The sequence below is a fragment of the Topomyia yanbarensis genome, unplaced genomic scaffold, assembly GCF_030247195.1.
Source record: "Topomyia yanbarensis strain Yona2022 unplaced genomic scaffold, ASM3024719v1 HiC_scaffold_4, whole genome shotgun sequence".
Lineage (NCBI taxonomy): Eukaryota > Metazoa > Arthropoda > Insecta > Diptera > Culicidae > Topomyia > Topomyia yanbarensis.
Genome location: NW_026683602.1, coordinates 442,823 through 458,533, shown reverse-complemented (window position 1 = coordinate 458,533; position 15,711 = coordinate 442,823). Strand labels below are relative to the sequence as shown.

General features: G+C 36.0%; 1 protein-coding gene across 4 annotated transcripts in view; it reads right to left on the bottom strand.

The window, feature by feature from the left end:
• Positions 1-4,579: 4,579 nt before the first annotated feature.
• Positions 4,580-15,711, bottom strand: part of LOC131695491 (uncharacterized) — a 99,831-nt gene continuing 88,699 nt past the window's right edge. For all 4 annotated transcript variants that reach the window (XM_058984027.1, XM_058984028.1, XM_058984029.1 and 1 more), the window contains 3 exons: positions 5,373-5,601; positions 4,932-5,313; positions 4,580-4,870 (listed from right to left, as the gene is read on the bottom strand). In XM_058984027.1, coding sequence (XP_058840010.1) covers positions 4,810-4,870; positions 4,932-5,313; positions 5,373-5,601 — 672 coding nt within the window. In that variant the 3' untranslated portion in view covers positions 4,580-4,809. The remainder of the gene's footprint in view (positions 4,871-4,931; positions 5,314-5,372; positions 5,602-15,711) is intronic.

The window sequence follows — 15,711 nt, the reverse complement described above, 5'->3', positions numbered from 1 at the left end:
GGCCGTGACTCAGAGTTTATCTTTGCGTTTGACATCAATTTGAAACAAATAAAGATTGGGCCGCTCTATTCCTTTGATGTTTTCATGGCACCAGTAGTGCAGACATTCAATATAATTTTATGTGCCTATCTTCAACGCGGAGCCTCTAAAAGTCCGGTGCCGCTGGCCTGGGTCCAGTGTGCCCGTGCGTAAAGACGCTACTGAGTTCAGTTTATTTTGCACTTTTCAAAAAAATTTCATATACTTGTCGCGAAAATAATCGATATTTCTCAGTTGTAGACTCAGTTTGGTTTCCTCTCCTATTTTTTTTTTTTCCATTAAAATTTATTTACTGCTTTTCCTTTGGCTAGTTTGTCTTCTGTTAAAATGTTATTTGAAATACTAAGCATAATTTTAATCATTGTCTAACTGTCCGATATTACGATATAGGGGAGACTGAGGAGACTTGATCCCCGGGGAGACTTGATCCCATCATTGTAACTCAAAGGCGGATCAGAACACATTAATCGAATATCCTAGAAAGTTGCGCAGTTTTATCTAAACATAAGTTTCTTTAACACGAAAAAATAAATTGGACATGTGTTACCGAATTTTTACTGATTCAAAGAAAAAAACCTCAGAACTGAAGAAGATTTATTTTCTAAATTTTCAAACTTTTATACAATTGATAAAGTCACCCACTACATACTATACTTTTGCATATAGAATTACAGGAGAATGTCAATTATATGAATAAGTTATGATTGAGCTGATTTTTTTGTTCAACTATACTTGTACTAAAGTTTGCTGAAATAGATGCTATGGGTTCACTTGATCCCTTCAAATTCGTGGAGATTTGATCCCCTTCGCCATGATTCATACACACCACTAAAAATAACCAAATTCACACCAGAACAATTGAAGTCATTGTTACCATAAAATAACAAAAAAATACTATCAAAAATGAACGTTTCATCGTACAGAAACTTAACTGTAATTGTTTACTACAGTATACGTAGTAACCATGCATCCCACATTAGACGTTCCTCAACCATAATAACGACAACTTTCAAATAATTGCACAGAGATTTGCGGAAATCGTAAAAAAATCTTGTGAGAGATGCGTAATATGTAGTAACAAAAATAGTAATATGTAATCACAACAATTTAATCAATACCACAATACATTTATAACATTGAATGGGGTTAGGTACCTATTTTTGCCCTATTAGGGAGGGTGCCATATTATTGCATTATTAATTTTAGCTTCTTTGCTTTGTTATTAGGAGCCATTTTTTATTTCGATAATAGAGGTTTTAGCCTTAAGGTCATTCGCCTCTTATTAAGAGCCAATATAGTCAAAATTGTCTTGAGAATGGTGAAAATCTTCTGTTTGAGCGCAGTAAAAACTCTACCCCAAATATCGCAACACCATTTAAGCCAACGCGTTGAGCAAAGATGGCAGACGCTGCTCTAACCAAAGGCTTCTGATGGGTAGGATGATAATAGAAAAAGGGTAAAAATAGGCTTATTACTCTACATGCTCTTTTAAACACGTTTTCAAAAAATAATCAAGTGTCCCCAAATTAGGGATCGAGTCTCCACTAATCAAAGAATTTTCCAGTTTTTTGTTGCTTTCCAAAAATGCTCATAGCTCATGACCAGTATAATATTTCCATGTATTTTTTTTATGATTATCAGTCAACCCTAGAAACAATATAAAACTACTAAAAATACATAGTTTTTGTATCATTCCACGGAGTAGGATTGAAAAATAAAAAAGGGGATCAAGTCTCCTCAGTCTCCCCTACCTAAAACATAATTTAAGCACCTAATGAGTCTCCTGGTGGCCGGGTGCCTTGAATCGCGCGCGAACTCTAGCACATTTTCCAAACATTATCTTTACTAACAATTTCCCTCCTCCCGTGACACTTGTTAAGTGCGCAGTTATTTATACAACCTCTTGTAAAAGCAAGTGTCGGACTAACATTCCTTTCATTTCCTCCTGCAATCTACATTCTGGCCTGGCCCACAGTGGCACGACTTAGAACAAAAGGTCCAAACTTTTCCGTATCGGTTCATATAGTACGTTTTTATGTAATTTTGGTACGCTGAATTCGTTTTCGATATTAAAACATTTCAAAAATGAACATTTACTATTCATTAGGGTGTCTCAAAAATATTTTTTTTTTTTCTAAATCGTTCTTAAAATTTGTGTATATTAATTTTCGTGTGCTAAATCGTTTTTGATATCAACATTTGCAAAAAAATTACATTATACATTAGGGTGGCTCAAAAATAATTATTTTGTTGTGAAGGTTCAAAATTTTTTTAAAGACCTTTTTGTGCGCTGAATTCCTATGTTGGTTACAGAAAATAGAAATTAACTTTACTACTTATTAGAGTGGCTCAAAAGTAAATATTTTGTGTTTTATAAAGATTTCTTTCAATTGTAATTTTGAAATTTATTTTCCATATTGAAACGAATTGATTGGCATCTCATTATGGGGCTTTAGAAATGACTATTATTTTTAAGGATCAAATAAGATGTGATCGACTAATTTTGGAACGTTTAATTAATTAGTGGGTTACTTGGTATGAAAACTACATTTTTTTCATTTTAAAAACAAACATTTTGAGCGTCTTAGTGGAATATTGATTTACATACTTGATGGTTAACGATGTTGTTTTCGCAGGTGTGTTTTAAGTTGCTTAGATTGCTTATTTCATACCTTAAATTAAAATAAATCCAAAATCCTTTTTTCGCGTACATGGTTCATTTAAAAATGGTCTTATTTTATTTGGATAATATCGCATACCCTTAAGCTATATTAGTGCTATGCAAACTCGGAAAAAATAGTCTCACCAAATGACTAGAACTCAACTGTGTTCACTCAATTTGACAGTTATTGCGTAAGTTAGCAAAAATAGTTCATGAAACATTTTGTTACACATTTCAGATGGTTGAAAATATTTACTGAATTTTAAACATTCTTAATTCATTTACCACTTAAAAACCATACTTCCCACTCGGCTCCTTACTCTTGATCACTAGTAAAACCCTTGTAGATCATGCTCTAAATGCTATTTGAAAGTTGTGCATAAATTAGTGGCATTATTCTAGTCATAAAGTGAATATTCAAATTAAATATCAGTAATAACCATGCGTCTCCATTCACAGTTGTTTCAAATTTTGACTGCTTATCGCAAGTTTTCGCAAAACTAGCATAGGCTCATTTTAAAGAGAAAATGAAAAGCTTTCGAATGAGCATAGTGTGATCGCGGGCATTCGTTGTTGTTATCGTTGTTGTTATCGCTTTAGAAGTTCGAATTCAATAAAAAATCATGACAAACAGTTATCTAAACACTAACTAGACCAACTAGTGACTTATTTTTGGCGATTTTACGATGTAATTTTATCACACGGATAATTTTTGTGAAGTAATGCAATTCATAAAATCAACCGTTTCTTTGAAAAACGAGAATAACCGTATGTAGTTCCTATGGTCAAATAATGCAAAAAACACTTGAGTTATGCCCTTCAAAAAGCTTTCAAAAATTCATTTTGCATTCAAATCACCTAAAATCTCGCGAAAATGTATCTGATGGCTCAGCTGATACGAGAAAAATACTAGTGAGAATATCGCATAACCTTCATATATGGACTTAAGTCCGGGCTCGTCCCACTGTGCAATGGACGATTAACTACTACTTTTTAAAATATGCTTGAATGGTTCATATCCTCTTTGAAGTTGAACTGAAATGAGTTAATGTTTTCCCGGAGACTTATACGGAGCAAAACATTCAAGCACCCTGCGTGTGATTCGGTAACTACAGTTCTGCGAACAAATGCCCAAATCAGAACCCAGCGGCAGTCATCGACGATGACTTCATACAGCCTGACAAATTTGTGTATTAAGAAAAAAGTTAAGTACTTCATTTTGATTAGACGAGTATTTAGCATTACCAACTCCATTTGAAGTGACATGTAATTCGCACGATTTCGAAAGTAATGTAACCTACTAGCCTCGGTGATACTTGCGACATTAGTGCAACGGATTTTCTAATCGCTTAGACCATCGAAAGATATTTTTGTAAGGCGACCGTGTAGTGTCTCCGGGCCCGCCTCTGCGTCTGCGATTCCAAGCTCTTCAGTAAAAATTGTGGAGTCTACCAACTTCGGCATCCCACTAGTAACATGGATAAATATCCATAAAACCTTGTCACCAAGCCCTCTTCGCAGAAGTCCCAGCTCGTAAATCTGAGATTACAATATGTAACGATATCAGGTGGGATCAAAGATGACATTTATTTTCGACAAAGATGACATATTAACGACGACTGGAACTCGTTCGGTATGAGTCAGTTTACTTACAACTCATGTGTAATACTGTCGGAGCAACGAGTTACATCAAACACCTAGTTTTATTAGATATTGTTTTATCGTGACCGATCACGATTCTTTTATTGGATCATCATCAGTCAGTCCGAACTGAGTTCGCCCGAGCGAAACGGAATATATCACGTAGTAATGAAGCCCAGCTTGCGATGGCACCTTTCGATGAAATTAGAGCTTGTTGGCAAATTAAAAAACGATAGATTAACCAAAATAAAAAATTTAAATTTATTTTATGCAGTAACTCTCATGAATTGCAGTACAATTCTCTCCGCTTTATTTACAACTCTTCGAATGGTTTTACATCACTTGGATGATGCCGCAGCTCTCCTTACTCTAGCAGTATTTTATACAGAAATTAGTTATCCTATCTACATTTTTTCCTCTCTCTCTCTGTCACTACGATACTCATTGCACCCAATAAAATCCTATTTCTAGTCCCTGGTGATTAATGCTGCCCGCACGGACTCGTAAGCCAGCTTGGATGACTCTACCCTAAAACGATAAGACAACAAATTAACTTCGAAAATCGCGTAAAGTATCATGCAACTCCTACCTCAACGCCAGCAGCGGCTTCAACGCACTGCGAATATTCCCGTACACATTCGGATTGGTGGCCTCCTGTACCCGCAGAATACTGTTGGTCGCATCCGGGGGTCGTGTGAACAGCCGCGAAGGTCGCGACGGAAGTGCTCTGCTGGCGGCAAATTCTTCCAGCACTCGCTCGCGAATGTACAACAGCGGGCGAATGATGCGAACTTCCGATGGGTGCGGACCGGCACTGCCAATCGCCTGGAGGGTACTGAATTTTCCTTTGTACAGGAGCGATACCAGGAAACGATCGGCCAGTTTGTCCAGCGTATTTGCCATTGCCAGCACGTTGTAGCCCTTGCGGTGTGCCAGGGCGGCTAGTTTTTCCTGCAGGTTCTCGGGCGATTCTACGAGGGAAAGATATAGTTACTGGCAAAAAACTAGTTTGATAGTTATGGGAACTGACCTTTTTGTTCGTAGAAAAATTCGACGCCGAGCTCGCGCAGGTACAGCATCAGAGCTCGCGGATCGACTCCACTATCGCCGAAGGTAACCGTGGCCAGCTGGACGTTGCTAAGGTGCCGTGCTCGGGTGAACTGTCGCAGCAGGTGCAGCAAGCAGAGGGACGAACTGGAACCGGACAGGCAAACCAGGATGCGATCGCTGTCCTTGATCATGTCGAAGTCGTCGAGGGCCTGCGGGGGAGGGGATGGTTATTTTGAGATAGATGAGCCTGTGCGAGTTTGAGTTGTTAAAAAAGCGGTTGATTCCATGCAAAATTCAAACAGAGGTGGATCGATGAGTTTCTGTTATTGTTTTTTGTTCTTTGGAGAGAATTCTTCGGAAAATGATTTAAGTAGTATTGTCAGTTGAAGATGCTTTGTATGATATTTTATAATATCAATTCAAAAAAATCATAGAAATAATTAGAACTTCCGTTCTCCCATAGATGAAAAAAAAACCCTTAAGAGCATGTTCAGGAGTGTTTTAGTTTTAGATTCATAATTTTAACAGTTCTATTATATAAAACTGAAAATTTTAAAACTAGAACTTGCTGGCCCCAGCAGCAGTTTCAGCGGATGTTCTATTCAGTTTAAAATTCATGTCGCGCCGTGCTTTCAGCGTCACTGCATTCAAATTTATTTTCCCCAGCAACAAATAGAACGGCGTCGTATAACAGTTTTAAATTTTAAAACAAAACTGTTCGAAATTATAAAACAAAACGCTCTGCTGGGGATGTGAATGTTTCAGTTCCAGTTCTACTTTGAAACTCCTATACAAAATAAAACGCTCCTGAACATGCCCTAATCCCATAGATGAAAAAACCAAGAGAATAGCTCACAACGAAGTTCTCCGCAAATGAATAATTAATTATTAAGCATTCCTGGTTCCATTCGATTCAATTGCAATTCATTGGCAAAAGAAATTCGGGGCCACATTACGTAACTACGGCGAAATCATCGCAGCATATCCGAAACTAAGTTGTAATCCATTGCAAAGAGAATAGGGAAAGAGACGAATAGTGTGAAGCCAAAAATACCTTATTGAGCAGACCAATCGTGCAATGTAAATAAACATTACTCATGCCTGAGTTGGAGGAGATAAGTATTGTACTTCTATCAAAAAAGAAATTTGAATTTTCGTCAGAATTTAGTTCAATCGTGATTGTAAGGTGCATTCTAGAGTATATGTATGAGTAAAAATAAGCTTTAGAATTATTTCATCTCTTTGTTTCGAAATGCACATCGTTTGATAAACAAATCCATCAATCGACATACGGTTTGTTTTCAAAATATAATAGGAGTCATTTAAAGTGCTGCCTGTAGAAGCGGTTGCCAAAATTCTAGTGTTGAAATCATCATAAAGGGAGTGTTGCCGTTTTGACTGATTTTCACTCTTCGTCTCTTTCACTATTCTCTTTGATCCATTGTAAATGAAGAATACGTCCCAAGTAATTTTACCCAACAAATAGATTGATTGCGAAAACAGTGTTATATTGAAGCTGCCAGCGTTCGCTCGAAGGTGGCGCAGTACACCGCCACGAGAGGATTGTTGCTCACATCAATGAGAAGCTTTCGATACTCACCAATTGGGGTGGGTGAGTGCCAAGTGGGGTTTTTATTTTGAGTGATTAATTCACCGCTCTCTCGATTTGTCGATTGCACTGGATAGTTGGTGAGGTCTGACTGTCGGCGGACAAAATTCCATTGCTTGAGAAATAATATTCCGGGTGAAAAACATTTCATTAACGCTCCAGTTGCACTAGTTTACAAAATAAAAATCTGAACTTCAATATTTGACCTCTATTTTCGATACAAAATTGAATGCTGAACCCGAAAATGAAGCCCAACAAATTTATAGTAGAACAGTTTTCAAGTTACAGTAAAAAAAAGATTTTCACCTTCAAAATAAAAAAATATACGTTTTTGTCTGAAACAATTTAAACACTTATTAGTTTACATCAGATAAAAATTGGGAAAATTATTCATTTTTTGAAGAAAGGTATTTTATAGGTTTCGCTCAGTCAGCTTCTTGATCCGTTTCAATCCCATTTTATAAAGGGCTTGTTTCATGTAGTATATTTTGTTTGATTGAATCCGAAGAGAAAATTGAACTCAGCTACCAATACTAAATCAACTAGTTAGCAAGATTAGCTAACTAATGTAGCAAGTTAAATCCGCATACAAAATCTTTTCGTTTTGGAGGTGCGTGAGATTTTGAACGTTGCTTCCTGAACGCAACGATTTCTTTTTGTTTTTGAACTTTTTACTAGAAATCAGTTACAACATTCTTGTAAAATATTTTAAGTTGTGCTAACACACCAACACAAATAACGAAATAATTCATGTTTTTATAGGATTATGAATGTTTTCGAAACCAGAATAGAGTAAAATCCAACCACAACCCTTATTTGAAATTTGATCCATGTTTCGCAATTTTTTCCATTTTTTTTTTTATTTATGCATGGATTTTTTTTTATTTTGTTAAAATATCGTTGGTCTATTTTTTCAAGTTTTGCTACAACTTTAAGATTCTGCCTTTTTTATTTATTTTCATACTTTTATTTTATCCATCTTTTCACGTACTTTATTTTTGATTTTTTTTATCACTGCTGCTACTTACTTTAATTTATAGTATTTTCTCTGTTATTTCATTTTATTTGCAATTTTTCGAGGAAATTCTACTTTTTTATTTTATTTTTTTATTGTTTCATATTTAAAAAACCTGCTTTTTCGATCATTCCATCCAATTTTTAAAATTTGTCGATTTACTACATTTATTCTTAGCCTTTCTGTATTTCCTTTTTTTCATTTTTTTGCATTTCTACAAGCAATTTTACTTATTTAAATTCATTCCAATTTGTCTTATTGTTTAACTATTTGCCTTTCTCGTATTTTCTGGTTTTTAGCCTTCCGTTTTTCGTAGTTTTATTTTTTCCCGTTGTGAATTTAATATAATTTTATTAATATTTTACATATTTTCCATAAGTTTTAAATCGTTATAGTTATTTCTTCATTGTTTCCATTTAACCTATTTTGAAAGCACTTTTACTGTTGTCCATTTTCCTATACGCTAACTTTGAGTTATTTTATTTTTTTTCCTAAAAAACAGTTGATTTGTCTTTTTTGACACTATGCGCACTTTTTCTTCCAAATGATTCAAGACTTCTGATGACAATAATTCCAGGATCAGTGAATATAACATTTACACGTATTATACAGAAGATAACACTCTTATGAAACAAATTGTGTTGTAAACTAAACCCTCACACGTCATAAAATTCGTATCTTGAAACTCTAGCTGCTCAACTATGTTTAGTGCAAATTTAATAACAAACTTTACGAAACCGCAGATATGTTTTACTGCATACCACTACATACGCCAAGTACTGTATAATTTATTTTACTGCCTAGAACATCAAAAAGTTTGCATTTTTAAACTATGTAGAACATCGAACAAAACTTATTTGAGGTTTAAATCTAAAAGTCAGAGCTTCAGAATGATATGAAGAACGTGGAATATTTTGAAATTAGATGTCTTGCGCAATGTATTTTAGTATATTGGAGTTTTGTAGACCAGTACACTGCCGCTTTCAGCATAACAGTCCCACCTGCATTATTGTCGATTTCGAATTTTTTTGTTTAAAGGTTAAGATTTGTTCTAAAATTTAAGAAAAATTAATAAAATTAAGTGGTTTGTTAGAACCAATTACAAAAAAAATATCAAGTCGTAATGTCCCATCTTACAAATTGCGGCATAACAGTCCCACTGGCGAATCAATACAAAACTAATGTAAAAAGTGTTTGTTATTCACTTTTTTTTTTGTTATTTCATTTAGTAAAATAGAATAGTAGCAACATAAATCATTATTTTATTTCGAAGAAATTAATAGAATAGCAAGTAAAGGAAAAATTATTTCTGTGTTGTTTCAACATGTGGAAGATTGTTCCAGAATTGTTTTTTGCTCTCTTCAATAACTGGCAAAATTGTGCTCAGTAGTGCATTCTTTCGGTTCAGATCTATTCCGCGCGGTGCTTTCAGTGACTTGAGAAAGTTTTCCAAATGAAAGTTGCTACCAGTTATTATTTTCAGCTGCTTTTTTGAAAACGGAATGCAATGTTCTAAGTGGCAGTTTGTTTCAACCGAGCTGCTATAACTAAACTGATAGCTTCCTTTTTTCAAAACTACTTGTCGGATATTCTCGATGTATGGGCGTGGATGAAGTTGATTCAGTGTATACTGAGAAGCAACTAGCGTTGTTTGGAAAAAATGATCGTGTGTCATATCGAGAACTTCAACCTTTTTCTTTGCCTCTCCAACTACAGTTTTAAAATCCGAATATGTTACTATCGGACCACCTGTATTGTTTCGCATTCGTTTCTCTACTGCGGCATGAAAACTGTCGGCTGACATGAATGTGTGTCCAGATTCAAAGAACTTCAGAACTAATTTCTTCACCTTAACTGAATCCGAATTCAATAGAAGAATTAGATGAAGAAATAGATTCCAGTTCTTATTCTGTCCGGAACAATTGTCTAACCAGAGCGTAATTTTAATCGAATCGCCATATCTTTTTAGTACGCGATGGAAGCAACTGGTTATATCGCAAGCGGACCGTCCACTGACTGATTCTTCCCAAAGGCATGCCACTACAGGATATGTTCGGGTGTACTTTCCGACAGGAGCAAATGTTTCGTTGAATGCCAGCAACCGCTGAGAAAAAACCACGCTTTTAAGCCCTTCTAGTCGGGGAAGCTGAATAACCTACAAATAAACACAGATAAAAAATTGTATGGATTTTTAAAACACTTTTTACTTTCTGAAGGTCGACAGCCAGCACGATATGTCCGCGCTGGACCTCATCGCCGTCGTCTTGATAAGCAGCCCGAGATAGCTTTGCAAATCGCCTATGCTGCGAAAATTTGCAGCATGTAGAACAAGATATGTTCTGTGTCGATTCTTCGATTGGATGACCAGAATCTTTACAGCGTTCGGATGCCGCAACGCAAGTTTCGCACTGTTCATGCCCCAGTTTCACAAACGAAATGTTCATTGCTTTTATTTGCCGAGAATATGTCGTGTAGCTCACTTCAAAATCATGCGTATCCTGAAAGCTCTGATGCATGGATTTTTCAGTGAGATCAGATGGCAAAAAAGTCGATTTGGGGCATGTTCACGTCGGTAGTGCGATATCGTTGGGTTGTATGTTTGAATATGGGCTATTATAGCATCTCTCTTCGTAGAACTTCGTCTATACTTCCCACGTTTCGATACTCTCACTGCGCTGTCTTCATCATAAGTCAAACATCGATAAATAACATTACTGTAAATCATGAGTTCAAGTAGAAAGAAGCTTTAAATGTAAATTCAGTTTAATAGTAGTTTAAGCATTATTTATAATTTACCCGCAATCTTCCGAATATCCGAGTGTGTTTAGAAAAAACTTTCGGCAGACAGCCACGTTTTCGCCATTCGACGTTTGTATATTGAAGACGTAATGATATTTTTTAACGGGATTATCAATAATATACCGGTTCCTTGTTCGTCTTGTGACAGGAATACGCTGGACTCTTTCGCGGATAATCGCGCTCTGACCCGAGGCGTCTTGTTTCCAGAATATGTTGTGGGCAATCACTCGATCCTCTTTTGACACGTTTTCCCAGCACATTTTCCGGCAATCGCAATGAAGTAGCTTTACTTGATGGGCTGCTCGGCGTTTTTTTGCATTGAGTTTCTTTTTTATTTCTTTCGAGGTTCTTTTGCGGTTGTTCTTGCGTGTTATTTTTTCCCCGAAGAAACTTCCATCAGAGTCAACCGGGTCCTCTGATTCAGAAGATGGTTCGATACGTTGATGATTAGATGAAAATTGAAATTGATTCCGATTTTGTGCGAAACGTTCACATACTCCATCGACTGAATCAAAACCAAGAAAATCTTCATCCGAACTTAGCTCACTGCCATACAACTTTAATAAATCTAATGCTGACATAGTGAATTCAATATAATATACCACAGAAAAATCCAAAACAAATTATGATGCGTGCTGTTGAAATGTGTAAACAATGCACTCTATGATGACGTTTCCGAAGCCATAGCACATAGACAATGAGACTGTTATGCGTATATTCAGCAGACTATGCTAATGAATTGCAGCATAACCGTCCCACACTCATTTTTCATTAAATATGCGTCTTTTTTAACCCTTTTATTTAAGTTATAAGAGTTTAGTGCTAGATGCATAGAATGCGTTGAAAAAATCTAGGGATTCCTGCTGATTCAAGAAGAATCAAATGAAAACAGCGAATAATTTCAAATGCGTTTTGCTCGGCTTAATGATTTTGCAAATGGGACTGTTATGCTGAAAGCGGCAGTACAGCAAAATTGGTTCGTCGTTGAAGCCTCTGTGAATCCAACATAATTCTAAATTACAAGCTTCTAAATATTTTAATGACGTGAAATAAATTGTTAGTGTTTTTTTGTACATATGCGATTTTGAATGACACACGTAAATATTATGTAGATCAATTTATTGATGATTTATCACTTAACTGAGTCTGAAATTATTGTTAACAGAAGTCTTAAATCATTTGGATAAACGAGGTCGAGTATTATCCCAGATAAAATTTTCTCTAAGTTCTTCATTTTATTTCTTAACAGAATTCTAACAGAGAATCCCTCATATACTATGAAGCAAACCTTAGGAAAAATTGGGATCGAGATAGTTCAACAGGTTGATTCTGAGAAACTCAAAAATTCTATATCTACCCCAAATTGAGTAACTCACAATTCTCAACCAATTTGAACTAATGTGTTTATTTTTATTGGCTAATAGCAGGCTTTAAGCAACTCAAAATATATAATTTTTGATCTTACCTAAAATCATGACGAAACGTTCAATTCGCTTTAAAAATGAGGAAAAATTAAGAAAAAGTTCAACAAACTCGTAAATAACATCAGAATTATTAGTCGCACTAAAATAAAAAATCCAGATGACTAAAAGTACGTTCAGTTACCTGTAATTCAACATAATGTTATTTCATATCGATGCGCTATACCGTATGATATTTGAATATTACTAAATTTATTGCTTATTATAAAGGTGAAATTCATTCTTTTACTATAATTCGATAACTGTTTAATTGTAATTTTTTGGACTTCATTCTAGGGTTCAACACACGATTTTGTATTAAAAATAACCACTAGCTTATTGAGTTCAGATATGCTGTAAACTAGTGTTATTTGTGTAAACTTAGGCTATTGAAAATAACAGTTTCGCCTGAATGTTCGTGGAAATGGAAAGACGTCGCTACAGGGATGGTGTCTTGATTTTAAAACACTAGCTTAGGACAGACACTGGTTAGTGTTTCCATCTTCTGATCAGATTATTTTTTGAAATCTGTGCGCAGCATATGTAAAAATCTGTTTGGCGTAAACGTAAGTTTGTTAGAATACGAGGTCGAAAATTGAGAAATCTGTGCTTCGCTGTGCATTGTAACAGAAAACTGAAAATCTGCGCAATTTTAAAATCTGCAGCACAATGAAAATCTGTGTAACACAGAATAATCTGTGCACCTGGTATCCCTGTCTCCGATTAACCAGTTCTGATTGTGATGAAACTGCACGTATATGAATAAATGAAAGTGCACGGTATAAACGAAAGCTAGGTAAGAGTGAAAAGCGGGTTCTTACACGTTTATTATTTTTGTAGTTACTACAGTGACAAAATTATTTATAGCTTAACGGAAAAAAGTTGGATTGGCGATGGCACTTAAATTCCATCAATTTGTCAATTTATTGAATATATTCTCTAATTATAAAAAAAACTTTTAATTTTTCTAATTTGAGCTTTAAACATAAATTGTTTTCGTGAAGAATGACACCATTTTGTCAAGTGTAATTTGTAAGGGTAATATTCAAAGATTTTCGAGCGGATCTTCGCGAAATTTTAAAAATTTCTAAAAATTGATTCAAAGTAACAGGTTTACAGCAATTATCAGGATCCAAAAAAAAAAAAAACAGAATGAAAAGGAGCGGTGGTGTACTCATCGACTCTTGTCTAAACGTGCAACAAATATTAGCTTCAAACTCGATCAATTTTAGGTACATATCCGTTCTAACGACATGCCGATGATGTAGATATTATCAAGAAGCACATATTCTCAGTCTTTGACATTGCAAACTCTATTGAACCTAACCTAACAAGTGTATGTCCCTGCCTTCCGTGCTTGACCGAAACCACCTATGTCCAATAGACGTCTACGTGAATTAAAAAGACAGAAAGCAGCTGCACTTCGACCTTGCCAAAGTCGACGGATCCCCTTTGTACAATACAGTAATTCACTCACCCAAGCAATAGCTACGAAACGTATGTTCTGTTTCTTTACACTAGGCACGTAGTTCAATCCCACTTAAAACGTGACCCAAAACAGTTTTGCCCTAGTGTCTTCGAAACTGATTCAACTCAGGTGGAACATTGTCGTTCTGATGTCCGCCATGACGTGATCAACATTGGAAGTGTCCGGTTTTCTGACGAGAACATTCTGACTGCCATACGAAAACTGAAGTCCTCAATATCGGCAGCGCCTGACGGCATTCTTGCCGCCATACCAATGAAATATGCTGGTGTATTTTGTACGCCTTTGAAACTAATTTTCAACTAATCGTAGTCACAATCGGTGTTTCCCATGTGATGTGGAAAAAAATCTGCTGTTTCCCGTTTTCAAAAAAGGAAATAAGCAGAATATTGTGAACTATAGTGGCATAACCTCGCATATGCGTTTGATCAAAGTAATTCGAGATTCTAGTCGGAAACGTATTATTCCGTGCAATCAAGACCTACATATTAAAGGATCAACATTTTTTTTCTCCGGTAGATCAACAACTACCAACTTAGCCCAATTTACTTTACATTGTATTAAAAATATTTAAGTTGGATCCCAGATAGACTGTATATAGGGAGCTTGAGGCAGCGTTCGACCGGGTAGACCACTCTCTTCCTAATTCATTTTTTGATTTTTGACGTAAGTATCAATACCTTATTTTACATAGTTTTGGTGCTATCCAACGGGAAAAACAAATTAAAATGGCGTATTTAAACGAAAGCAAATATGTAAAAAATCACCCCAGAGGCAGAATTCGAACCTGTAACCTTTAGGACTCCGACCGAATGCAAAAACCCTTATGTCTGTCTCTGTTGTCCGCTATGGTGACGTCCAAGGAAGAACACATGATTATCGTACCCAACCAACACATACGATCTATTTAATTTTCCCGCTCTCGGGTGATTTTTTCACATACTTGCTTTCGTTTAACTCACCATTTCGATTGGTTTTCCCCCGTTGGATAACACCAAAAAAGTTCCACTCTCTTCTACTGGCTAAGATTAAACGATTAGGCATATCGTCTGCTTTCACTAGATGGCTCTGTATGTGTAAAGGGGAAACAGTGAATCATATAGCTCAATCAACCGGCGGGATGTTCCTCAAGGAAGTAACCTAGAACTGTTGCTGTTTCTGCTGTTCTTCAATGACGTTTGCTATGTGATTCCGCCAGGATGTATACTTCTATATGCTGACGATCTCAAATTACTTTTTTGTACGGTCCATAGCAGATTGCGTTGATCTGCAGCAACACCTAGATAGTTTCTGTGATTGATGTTATCGCAATTTGTTGACACTTAGTATATCTAAATGATCCCTTACACGAAGAAAAATCCAATAGTCTTAGCCTACACTGTTTCTGAAGATTTGCTCGAGAGAACGTCAGTCGTCAGATACTTTGGTCATCTTCTAGACTCTCAATTGTCCTTCAGAAATCACTACTCCCAGGTCATATCAAAGGCGAATGGAATCCTCTGCTTCATTGTAGTCTTATAAGTTGACTGCTCCATATTATTTGCGAGTCCTGAATTTTTTTATTTGTTTGGTCTATCCTTGAGGCATCAGCATCTATTTGGTATCCTTATACGACCACTTGGACTAACATAATTGAAGCAGTACAAGCAAGATTGCCTTGTTTTGCTTTTTGCCGTGGCGCAACCCGGCGGAGCTACATACATTGATCTTTGCCGTCTGCCATCGTATTGACACTCTGGTCAAAGAGCAGAATATATCCAGAGTCGTTTCCATAGGAAAACTACTGACTGGCCAAATAGATGCCCCAGATATTTTCTCACAAATTAATATTAATATTCCTCTTGAAAGCCTCAGACCACGGTGCCTTTTGAGATTCGAATTTTAGCGTACTGAATATGGATGCGGGCGATGCGTAATATTTTTTATAATGTTTGTGGCCTTTTTGACTTC